At 37.3% G+C, this 12,986-nt stretch overlaps 1 protein-coding gene across 1 annotated transcript in view; it reads right to left on the bottom strand.

Moving 5' to 3' along the window:
* Positions 1-2,309: 2,309 nt before the first annotated feature.
* The window catches only part of nxph1 (neurexophilin 1), a 38,723-nt gene continuing 28,046 nt past the window's right edge, over positions 2,310-12,986 (bottom strand). The window contains exon 2 of the mRNA XM_026942338.3: positions 2,310-5,570. Coding sequence (XP_026798139.1) covers positions 4,806-5,570 — 765 coding nt within the window. The 3' untranslated portion in view covers positions 2,310-4,805. The remainder of the gene's footprint in view (positions 5,571-12,986) is intronic.

Below are 12,986 nucleotides of genomic sequence, written 5' to 3'. Positions count from 1 at the left end.
ACGACAGCACACCTTCAGAGGTCTTGTGAAGTCCATGCCTCAACAGGTCAGAGCTGTTTTGGTGGCACAAGGGGGACCTACACAATATTAGGTAGGTGGTTTTAATGTTATGGCTGATATATATATTATGTATAATATATAGGCATATGTTGTAAAGATTAGCAAATAAGCTATAAAAAATATTTTGTTGTATTAGCATGGTCTAACATTGACCATATTACTTTTTCTTTGAATATCTGTTGGAAGGTGTCCAAAACTTTGAAAGAGATGAAATGTTAACATACAGTTTATACCCATCTATATTTTATCTTTTTTTAAGCACTCCTGAGGTTTTACAAATTTATAATCTATGGATAGTTTATCTACAGTTCCAGGGTCCTCAATTTCATCCTGAACTCAGGTTTCTGTATGTGAGTAGTTTTGCATGTTCGCCCCCTGTCTGAGTAGGTTTCCTCCAGGTTCTCCAGTTTCCTCTCACCTCCTAAAAACATGTTGGTAGGTGGAATGGCAACTATAAATCACCCTTAAGCATGAATGTGTGCGTGCATGTCCCTTGTAATAGTCTGGCATCCCATCCAGCATGTGACCAGCTCCGTTATCCAGCGTTCCAGGATAAAACGGTTACTGAAGATGATGATGATGTATCTATGTTGACAAAATACTCCCGTATAGTCTACATAACATTTACTTTTATAAAGTTAATTCTTTAGAGCCAGCATAGTTCCTGTCGGTTTACCTAGCCCTCACTATGTAGTTGCATATGCACGCTTTCCTGTGTGTTTAGTGCATTGTGTTTCAGTTGTTCTTGTCCTACAATATGTGTGCTGGTTTGGTATTTGCATAATACTGTTTTGTACACGCATTTACAAGGACAAAGGAATGAACGCTGTAAATGCATATTAATGAATGAGGTTTCTGTTTGTCCCCTGAGCGTCATATTTGACCACCTGCTTGCTCAAGCAAGAAAGTAAAAACTTCCCACTCAGGTGAATTTTTTGTAGTATCCCATGGGATGCCAATCATGATATGCATACCGGTAATCTTACCCAGACACACTGGCAAAAACAAACAAAAAAAATGAATAGTGCACCTCCTATTTGTGTTTGTATTTGTATCTGTTTAGAACACATTATCTGTTCATTCATGAACCATGACTAATTCATATTCAGTTGCTACTGAAAGGCTATATTCCAGTCATAGTAAGACACAACATAACATTCCTACTAGCATTTATTGACTTCTCAGTTAAAGGTGCCAAATCTTTTGGAGGGCTGTTAAGTCATGAAATAAAATCAGAATTAGATTTTGGCTATCAGATGCCTCCAACAACTGAGTATATGACCAAATAGACTGGAAAGGCTGGAGAAAAAATGATGCATTATGCCTAAAATGAGATTCTGATGCAAGATGTCTAATGTTGCGTGCTCACTTGCTCACTGGAGGAGAAAGAGCTTTATCTAGAGTGCAGGGAGAAAACTGTAATGGATGTGCTTTAGTAAAGGTTACTGTTCCTTCATCGAGCACGCCTGAGCAGCTCCCTCACCCTCCTGTGCAAAAATCAAGGGAAATGTTACATCTGAATAAGCTGCTCACAGTTCATATTAATGACTCTGAATGCGATTTGAATGCCTGCTTTGAATAGGTGGAAGGTAAGAGAAGTGATTAAGGTACAAACTTTGTCACAGGAGATCAAATGCATAAACGTAGAGATTTCCCAAGCTGAAAAAGGTCACTTATCAGATCTGAAAGGAAGAGAAACTTCAAATGTGTACAGTGCATTACAAAATGAATCAGACTTGCTCATTATGTCCTGAAACACACCTCCTTAGCCACTTAAAATTCAGATAGGCAACTGTGGAAAGCTTTCAGGAAAAGGATGAGCAGCCATTTTGAGGGAAACCATAATGGCATACCGGTGCCATTGAGAAGATCCAGGGGTGATTAATGAAAACTAATTTTTCATGGCAATTAAAATGATTAAAGCCGGAGGGCCTTTTTTCACCATTGCTCCGGATTGCTCGAGGAACAAGGCGGTAACAAAGCCGAGAAGCAAAATTGCATTAGTAGTGGAGGAGAACTGTATTAAAATGCAAATGTACAGCTGTTAATAGTTCTTCAAAAACCAATAATCCCCCACAGTCAGTCATGTGTCAGAATGGTTAATGGAAAAACATCCCAGAGGCACGCAGGGTCCTTTTTCCATTCTGCTTTTGATTAAAACAGAAATTCTGTGGTAAAAGTAGGGGCGTTGAGTTGGGATGGGATTGGCAGGGATGCTTCAACTCTGGGTCCATGCACCAAAACCCATTGCTGAGTAAGCCGCACATTTTTGAGCTCTCTCTCTCTCTCTTTCTCTGTCCATCCCAAGATAGACATGCTGAGCTAACAAGGGCAAAGCTACTGCTAAATTTGATCTAGTATTATTAAGGACATTCATTATAGTAGTGTTTAGCAGGTAATATTTATTGAGTAATATTTGAATTAAATGCATATGCTAGCCAGCTTCATAAATAAAGAAGAAACAGGCTTGGGCAAGGGAAGTGTCAGGCAGCGAAGTAAATTGAATAAATATTCGACTTGCTCAGTCTGTCACTTAATTATGATTCTGCTGCAGGGTATGTTTCAGAGAGCGAAATGTTCTGACCCAGCAGAGGGGAGAAATGCGGTTTTCTCCGACGCATTCACGGGAGGGGGGCTGTTGATGGACCAAGCAAATGTATTAAATGCATCATCATTTCTTTTTTTATTATTATTTTTATTCTTTTTCTGTGAAACTCTCAGAAATGATTTATATTCATGGCTGTGTATAATGAGGTTTGATGGTACTGATGAGATTATTCCTAAGCGATCATGGTTCATGAAAAAGCTTAACAGCCTAAGCCTGCTAAACTGATTTGCATATACTGTACCAGGCAGGATAGGACAATAGGTGAATACTGATAGCAATCAATGAGCCTTATGGCCTTGAGTTAACTATTGTATAATTAACGTGATATATATGGCATGAGAAGTGGAAGTAATGTTTACTCTCTGTACATAGTGTATATTATCAACTTGCGTAATTATACGTAACTCTACATTCCTATGGCTAATTAAAAAGTGAGCAACTGAAATGAGAAATCCTGCAAGGCCCCCTCTGAACGGCAAAACCTGGCATCCTTTTTAATTACTGATAAGTCGTGAGCCAGCTAGGCACTGTTCATGCCTCCCACCGGATGCTCTAATCACTTTAAAGGGGACTGTTGATATTAAGCGCCAAGTCTGAGGACATCTGAGCTCTCTGAGCAGACACTATTAGACCCCTGCTCTCAGTCTCTAACTTTTGCAATCCTGTTCAGTTGCTGAGAAAAAGGTAGTGTTCTCTTCTGCACAGCTAATTAAACACATTCAATACAACATTCTGTGAATTGACTCTTACACAGATACATTTCTAAACCATCTCTTTATTTTACTTTGCCATTAAGATCCTATGAAACTTAAAAGGACTCCAAAAAAAATCAACTGATAAAACTTTCAGTATTTTATTCGTATATACACATCTCCGCCCCCAGTTTGCCCTGAAAGTAACCATGATCATACAGATGGTAAGTACTTATATATATTTTAGACAGCTTTTACAGCCGCTGTACAAGAGCATGAAATTTACATCTACATCAGCAACATCATTTTCTTTGCCCAAGAAACCAGGAACAGATATGGGACGTGGCATAGAGAGAAATGAGGGAAAGGATGAAGGGAGGAGGATCTCCAGATATTAGATGAGAGCATATACAGAAGCGGCTCCATCGGGATTGACTATGTACAATACAAACCATTCATACAAATTAAGCTCTAAGATATAGAATTCAATACATTACTGTGTATTATAATGGCAATGAGCGAGCTGTCCAACCACGGCTGGATCATATTGACACTACAGGAGACAGTGTGGGCTGTATCATCCAGGATTATTACAGTAATAGGACAAAGGCTGAGGAACAACTGTTGTTAATCAGGCTCTCACATTTCTGCTTCTTTTATTTTAACATAGAAAACATGCCCCGAGTCAAGGCATCTCCAACAAAAGCCATTATTTTGTCCATAAACATACCAACAGATCTTGGGGTCATTCTTACAGTAGATCTCAAGACCGCATTCACCAGAGCTCAGGGATTCTCGTGTACCTTACGCAGACTGATGGATGAGGGAAATTTCTCTTTGTTTCTGTATGAAGAATTCACTTCAAATTTCTCTTCTGCACATCTGTTCTGGTGAACTGTTGGTAAAATATACTGTCTTAACGTCCACACATTGTTAAATGATTTAAGAAAAACAAATTAAATAAAATACTCTTGTTACATTCAAGATATTCAAGAAATTAACATTTGTACTGAAAGATATAGAAATAAAAACGACATGTGGGATGAAAATATTATTTTCCTTTGATAGTTTAAATAAATAAATACATAAATAAATAAATAAATAAATAAATAAATAAGATACACCTGGCAAATATCAACTGGCAGAAATTTCTACCCCTAAAATTGCAATCAGACATAGTAATCTATTCAACATTTCATTAATAAAACCAACAAAAACAATAACAATTACAAATAAGCTATTCTAAATTAAGAACCAGACTGACACTTTAAACCATCAGAATTACATTTTTAAAGTATGTGTGCAAAAAAAAAAAAATGGAATCCATCTGAAATATTGAATTAGTTCTGGGTCACATGTTTGGAAGGTACAAGAAACACATATTTGTTGTGGTTGGGGAGAGAGAGTCCCATCTTTGCCTGTGTCCTTCGCATCAGTGGCATCCATCAGCCCGAGGGGAAGTAGGGAGTGTCGCTGTGGTAATTATAGTCCGGGCAGACTTTCTGCACCAGCTTGTAGTCGGTGCTGTAGAAGGAGATGTAGATGCAGATGACTTTGAAGGGCTTTGAGCAGAGCCAGGAGACATGGCTCTGCGTCTGCTCCTGGAAGCACGTCTTGGATGGGTCGTAGTTGCACAGCGTGTGCTTGGAGCCCTTCTCAACTTTCTCATACTCGATGCGGCAGTTGAAGGACTTGGAGTCCTTGGCGTCAATGACTGATTGCTGCGCTGTCACATCAAACTCCACTATCTTGGTCGGCGGCACTAGGCTGACGGATACATTGCCCTGGCCTGTTGAGTTGTGGCGGAAATAAACACTGAAGGTACCATTGCCGTGGTCGACAATCTTGCCAGTGATGAGAAGGTTGAGCTTGACTGTCTTGATGTTAGAGTGGAAGTCTCCCCAGCCGAACATCTTCTTGAATTTTCCTGTCTTGACCATGGGCCGCCGTTTGGCCCTGGGCCTCGAGTCCTGGAGATCGGTGGCATTCCTCAGCCAGTCCCATAAGTCCCATTCTGAATAGGGCTCCGGCGTGTCATAGCGAAGATCCAGGGCCGTGGCGTTCTCCTTCCCATTCAGAGTCTGTGACAGCAGACGACTGATGGACAAGTCCTTGGTGCTTTCTGTCCATATGTGCTTTAATGTCGATTTGGGGCTCCCTGACTTAAGTAGCTCTGACTTCCCCGGGATGGAACCATGAACACTTGAAACCTATGATGACAACAACAAAAAAAAAAGATATGAATGACTGAGCTGGCTAAACTTCAGTAGCACCTTGGCAAACAACATTAAACAACTAAGCATTCAATATAGCATTGCAATGCCAGGAGAAATTTGAGAAGATATTAATCTTCAGTTCCAACTGCAATTCTTACTCAAGCATTGAGACCTTCCACCAAAAAGATAGAACAAATGGATTCAAAGAGAAAAAGAGATAATCGATCCTTGCTGCAAGGTTCAGTTTGGGAGAGTATTAGCTGACAGGAGTCGTCTGGGAAATAGAACAGGGGGCGCTAGGAATGAGAAAAAGAACCCAGCGATCAAAGTTGGAGTAGCATTGTTCTATACCTCCTCCTCCTCCTCATCACCGAACCTCTCCTTCTGTATTGCTATGCAATGCTGGGGATATCGCGAAGCCTGGCCTGATAATGCTAGCACCCATTCAGTGAGTAAAGAGCAGACTATTAACCAGCAAGTGCTCCTTGAATTGATGATTGATGAACCCCCGCATTCTCTCCATTTAGTGGCAGTGAGTGGAATTAGGTTCATACGGAGCATGGTGGAGTGCTGTGACATTGATTGCCCGATTTCTACTGTAAGACGTGACAGCAGATCTGTCTTTCCAAGCTTTTTACATCTTGTGCGCTAAACCCCCCTCCCCCACCCCTCCAGGATCAATAGTTAGAAAATAAGGTTTTAGAATTGCCTCACAGCATGTGTCAGCATTAAACCTAGTTTAAAGCATTGCATTACGTGGACAAATGTAGCTCACCTAAAAAAACTAGAGGCAATCAATACATGACCTTAAGACTGCTTTGACTTGCAAATTTCAAATTAATTACTCTTTTAAAAAAAAGGTTGCTGTATAAAGCGCAGGTTCAAAAATTCGACTTAAATGCGATTTGTGAACAATGTTAGAACTTCATGCTTAGCTGATTAATTTTTTTTTTTTTTATCTTAATCTTACCACTTGAACAGAGATTACCCAAGAGGCTCTTTTAAAGAAAATTTTAAATCAACACATGCTGATTAAAAGCTGCTGAATGTGAGTTAAATATTTTTTAAAAAAGAAAAAAGCAATGAAGATCAATTACTTCTCAAATTATTCTTCATTTCACCTGGAATAATGGGCCAGGGCCTTGCCCTGTGTTAAAACATTCTAATGATGTGTGTTTTATTGCCAGCAAGTACATGCTTGGAAAGGATGATTAAAGACTCGAATCAATTATTTATGGCTAATAACTGCAGGAAAAATACGCATTCACCGACTGAGCAACTTTGAAAGATCAATTTTGCATACAGTTCACTACAGATCGCATTGATGAATGAACCTTTACAAAGACGAAGCAGTGTGTGCACCAGAGCCTACTTTATTATAAATGTCAAGAGAGCAGAAATGTGTAGAATGAGTCTGCTTTTTCGGTGCTTTATTTTCTGCACCATTGTCACCGATATCTCTTTAATTCAAAAAGATGGCTAAGGGAAAAAAAGGTTCATGTTAATAATGGCTGTTTAATGGTGTTATTGATCCAGTGAACATGCTTGGAGTATGTGTTGCAGCTACAGTAGTGTCCAAACATCATGCCAATAACAGCTGATCATTTATCACCAAGTCATTTGTTAAACTACATTTATCAAACAAGATTCCACTATTCATCATTAACCTGCTGCAGTCTGCGATGTCACACGTGATCACGTTAGGGATGGATGTTATTATAAAAATATCACATCATAATTCTCAAAGACATTTCTATGATATATGACATGTATCATGATATATAGGTTTGCTAACAATTTCCCAGGTATACAGTTGTATTGAATAAAAAATGGTTTGATACTGTCTACAGTATCAACAAAAATAAGTCATTTTTATTTTTTTCTATTTAGAAAGAACATTTTTATTTATAAAAATGAAAAAATAAACTGTTTGATACTTTGATGTCCACAAAATTCATATTGAAAATAAAACTGTTTGATACTTTATCTACAAAAATGTTTTTTATTGATAAAATATAGAACAAAAATAATTTTTTTATATAAAAAAATCTGTAAAATTAACATTTTACAATTTACAATTACATTTTATTCAGGATTGCTTTCAAAAATATAAAAACTTAAAAATTTAATAAACTGATAACACAATATCTCTGAAAAGTGTACTGTGACATAATTATAACGATATCGATATTATATTGTCATATTGCCCAGCCCTAGATCATGACTTACAATAATAATTTCGGAAGTATTTAGTCTAGAGACTTTAGATTGTCTCTTGCCACAGACAGCCAAAGCTTTATCCAGACAAAATATATTTTTAACAATATAAAAGCACTGTGTGTATTTTATTTATTTGCTGGTCAATTTTCAAGTTAGTCATAGGTAGACACAACAAGCCCCCAGTTTGCAAACAAGACCTTTTGACCAATTATACTTTTTGTTGCTCAGTTTGTACACCAGGCAGAAATCTGGTCATTCAGCAACAGGTTTGTGTGCCTCTCCAAAATTTGCTAACCATGGATGGGTCAAATTTCTGTCTCAATAGTAGTAATGGGACATTTGGATATTTTGTTTCTTTTTTTTTATTTAGCTTTTAATACAGTCCCACTACTGAAATATCTGCACACATCTATATAAACCTATTTATGAAAAATGGGCATTTACCTCTAAGAATTAATACATAAGCACCAATAAAAAGGGGGAAAAAAAGATTGTTTACTGTTTGGTAGGAATGAGTCTGCCAAAAAGCTACAATAATTGAATCATTATCAGGTGCTATTTGTTACGAGACAATAATTAACACTTTGGGTCAAGAGCATCCATGTGTTACGATTTAAATTAAATAAAAAAGACATTACTGAGATCTGAAAATATGAAGCAGATGGTGTGTGAAAAAGATATTAATATATATTTCACTTTCATATAATTATTTCTCCAACACCTATAAATAGATTGGTCTCAGCTTGATAGAGTTGAGTAATTATTTGAATAATATCCATCACCTGGGTAAAATATTGCATTAGTTCTTGATAAATGATGACTCGGTCTTGGACTCGGACTTTTGGACCCTACTGTATATTAATGCGAGCTTCCCTGTGTCCACATGGCTGCGTGCCAGCGGGTCTGATGGTGCTTCGTGCTACCAGCTGCAGCGCTCACCTGAGGGGACAGGGCATCTGGTAAACACGGGTATGGGAGACCGCTGGCACTGACAGGCAGCCAGATGCAAACAGCTGGACTCCCCCGGGCACTGCATGCTGCCAGGTCAGCAAGAGCAGAATGTGGATACCTCTAAGGTTTCTTAATGGTTCATACACTGGGCTCTTGCTACAATTGTGAAACTTTTTTTTCCCCCCAGAAATTCACTCTTAAGGCAAATAGAATCACGTGCACAACTCTTATTCATCACAATATAGAGAGAGCTCATAAGAAATCATAGTAACACAGTAACACATTTTAGGAAGGCCATCACTATAATGATCTAATAATACTTCCATAACATGTTATAATACATTTGTAAGGTTCTGTGGTAACACTTTCTATGAAGGTTGTATGTACAATGAAGTATCAATTCATTCATAACCTGTAATAATGCATTCATTAGGCATTATATACAGCAATATAATTATTTGCAAAAAGACATTGCTGTTTATAGTAATGTTTATAATGCATTTATAAATGGTTAAAAAATGCATTATGAGCAGTGTTTATAAGACATTATTTCGCCATTACCAAATAAATTCTGCTCTGGTTTATTAGTGCTTTATTTTTAGTCATAGACACAAGTAAAAGTTAAAAAAAAAGTTAAAGTAAAAGAAAACATCTCATGATACACAAGTGGGCTCAGAGTCTTTGGTATTAATGATATAATGGGTTATGAACACTACTTATGATGGAGGGGTTATGTTTGGTTTACAAATGGTGTCATAAGAGAAATTCTCCTCTTGTTTATAATAGTTATTTTTACAAATTAATATTATGAAAATTACACTAACTATGAAAACAGATTTTGTGTGCTGCTTTTTTTTTAAAATGTTACTGTTAGTTAATGGTACTACATTCAAAACATGCACTACAGTAGGACTTGGACAAAATTCTCTGCCCAGCGACCACTGCTAGTTCCTCAGCAACTTCGAGTAACCCTGACTCGATGGAACAACAGAAGTCAAGATAATGAATGTGAAAATATGAAAATAATGTAAAATATTTAGAGAATATGGATTCACTAGCATGATGGTAAATAACAATGAGAAACCAAAAGGCTTGGAGAAAAAATGTCCATTTGGAGTTGTGTGCTCCCTTTTCATAATGCCTCCTGTTAATAATTCATAGTAAATAATAAAGATAGATACAAAGTGTAATGCAGTTCCACAAATAATTATAACATTGTGTATAATGCTTTATATGCCATTGTAGGTATGACAGAAAGTGTCACTTATATGTTTATTACACTTACAATATGTTTTTTTTCAGATCTTTAAGCAGGATATTCAGCTGAGTTTAAGTTTTTTATGTTTAATTTTCTTCACTAATTGAATTGCCATTAACAGCATAATGTTCAAACTAGCGTGCCAATTTAATTCAGTCCAACAGGAATTACTGAATCAAATTATTTCATAGTATAAAAGTTAGTATTTCTAGCACTCATTTGCAGAACACTTAACTTACCATGTAACAATGGCATTTAAAATATTATTGGATTTAAGAGGGTTAATCTCTAATTACTTTGAAAAAATTAGTTTACATCACACTCTTATTTGTGTCGTTGAAGAAGTGTACCCTTTGACTTGTCCATCACTTTGTTTTTAATCAGAAATTAAAAGATACTAGCGCTGCACTGAAGCAGAGCACGATTCCTGCAATAATTAAAGTTACTGAATTAAATAGAATAATTACAGAAGCTAATTTTGAAAACACAATTATGCCACTGCTACGTGTTTGTGTTTCCATCTAAGTGCAAATTTGCACTAATCAAGGTATTAATATGCATCAATAAGTAAATTAGAGATCTAGCTGGCATTTAAGCTGCCGTGTGCTTGTTATTGACTTCATGTCAGCAGCTTTTTTGGTCATTTAAAGCATAATGTTCGCATGTTTCTTCAAAAGAGCTGAACTTCAAAAGACGATATTGAAGTGTAGAAGGATGGTATTTAAAGCAGTTCTCTTGAATTGGTGGTTTTTTTCCAAGATATATTCGACATGCATTGTTCTTATTATATATTCAACAGAGCCAGAATATGAAAAAGAAAAGACCAAAGGTCTGCTAATAATGGGAATATTGAGAATTGAGAATAATGGGCATAGAAATGAGAACACCTTGAATGTGCTATGCAACCTTGAATGTGCTGACATTTATTCATCTTTACACATGAGAAAGCTGAAATACACAGCGTAGTTCAGATAAAGCATCTGTATCTAAAAGAATTCAAGCACCTGTGTCCATTTTGCATTTGAACTTAAGAAGAGGAGATAAACCAGCCAACCTTTAAAAAAAGAAAGAAAAAAAAACTCCACATGCTGCTGTTAGTCTGAGATACTGAAAATAAAAAGGAAAGGCAAAAATGAAGATGGATTCTGGTAGATCCTCTGCTGCTAACAAAGCACTGCCTCCAGTGTGTGTCGGTTAGCAGGAGTGCAATGGCGTGGAGCAGTGGCCAATTAACAGTGAAGCTCTGAGCTTTGGGATGCAAGGGGCCCAATGGAGGAGCTGGACAGCTGCTAAGCAGCGCTGTAATATCATGCCGTGTCTATGCACTAGAACTGACTAATGGCCTTGCAAGGAGGCTGTTAGACGCACCATTAAAGCAGACTCTTTGGTCCAGAGCGCATGTGTGTATGTGTGTGTGAGTGCAAAAATGACCACAGGCCTCTCTGCGACAAAATATAGGTGGAAAAATGTGCCCATAAATGTAAATCCTCCACCTCGAGTCAGACCACTAATGAATCTTTTTTAATGTGAACACCTTTTCTGCTTTTTTACAGCATGGGCTTTCATCCTGTGCATATGAAATAAGGGACAATTCTTTTCATTCATTTCTTTTTTCCTATAATCCTCATTGTTACTGGGTACTTCAGTATTCAGGGAAGATACTAAGCTCTTTTCAAGTTTTTTTTTTTTTTTAATTTTCATTTTATCTCCATTCCCTTTTATATAAAAGGCCCTCTTTTTTTCAACCCTAGGACAAGTACACAATTTCATCATGTCACAGCTTCTATGCCTTGTAATCATTTTAATGAGATGTAAAGAATATGATGTAAAGCTAAATAAATGTAGTTCGGTGTATCTGAATACAGATTTTTTTTTTCTTCTGTGAAGTCAAACCCTCAGCCGAGGTATTTCACTGGGCAGAAATCACAAGACTAATCCATTCTGAGGCACCATAAATCAAAACGGACTTCCCTTTGTCAGCATCGCAGATGGCCCGATCGCCCCAATTAAGAGGCGAGGAGGCGAAAGAGGCGAGCGCATACGCAGCAAGAGGGAAAGACAGAAACAGAGAGAAGGATAGTGGGGCACCTGTTCTTGTTCGGCTGTCATATTCGACCCTTTTGCAGATCAGCCGCTCTTCCTCTGAGCCACTCCGGGCTCAAATTAATGATGGCAAACAAAGACTCCTCTCCTCTCAGCTATTTGTAGCTGCCTTCGCTTCACTTCTTACCCTCTGAACTAATCTGCAGCGTCACACTTAATGAGATTTTTAGGATGGAATAATAAACTGGAGCTGTGCTGCTCTTCTCCAAATGAGCGCTTTCTCTTTTATATCCAGACCTGAATCCCTTAGGTATCATGACACTGGCTATACATGCAGCACAAAAAGGTAGACACAGGCTTGTCTTTCTGACTAGCAGGGTGATTTCTGTTGTTGTTGCTGTTGTATAATTTTCCCATTTATACATTTAACCCAAGAATGATGGTGAAACTCACTGATACAGTCGCAAAAAAAAGAAATGTGGAATAAACGGAGAAAAAAACCCAGCACATTATGAACACCACTTGCTTTCTATTTAACTGATATCAACCATGCACTGATTGTTCCTTTACACAAAACCTAATGTAAAGAGAATGTTATTTAAAGGCCAGTATGACTACATTATATTTATTTTTATATGTCTGTGGGTGATGAGACAAAAATATCATATTATGGATACCTGAAGAGAATTCTATGATACATGATATTTCTCACAATATATATGACTGCTAATGCAAAACGAAAACAAACAAAAATTGAATAATTCATATAAATTCTAATAATAAGTAAAAACAAATGTTAACCAATTAAAAAAATTTTGTGCAAAATATCAGATCAGCTGCTTTCAGTCAGAACCTGCAAGTGTGTAACACCACAACTTATCATGATATCGATATTATATCATCACAATGTCCAGCCCTAGTTTGTGCCTGGATGTGTG

The sequence above is a fragment of the Pangasianodon hypophthalmus genome, chromosome 29 (genome assembly GCF_027358585.1).
Source record: "Pangasianodon hypophthalmus isolate fPanHyp1 chromosome 29, fPanHyp1.pri, whole genome shotgun sequence".
Lineage (NCBI taxonomy): Eukaryota > Metazoa > Chordata > Actinopteri > Siluriformes > Pangasiidae > Pangasianodon > Pangasianodon hypophthalmus.
This window is presented reverse-complemented; position numbering and strand designations above follow the sequence as displayed.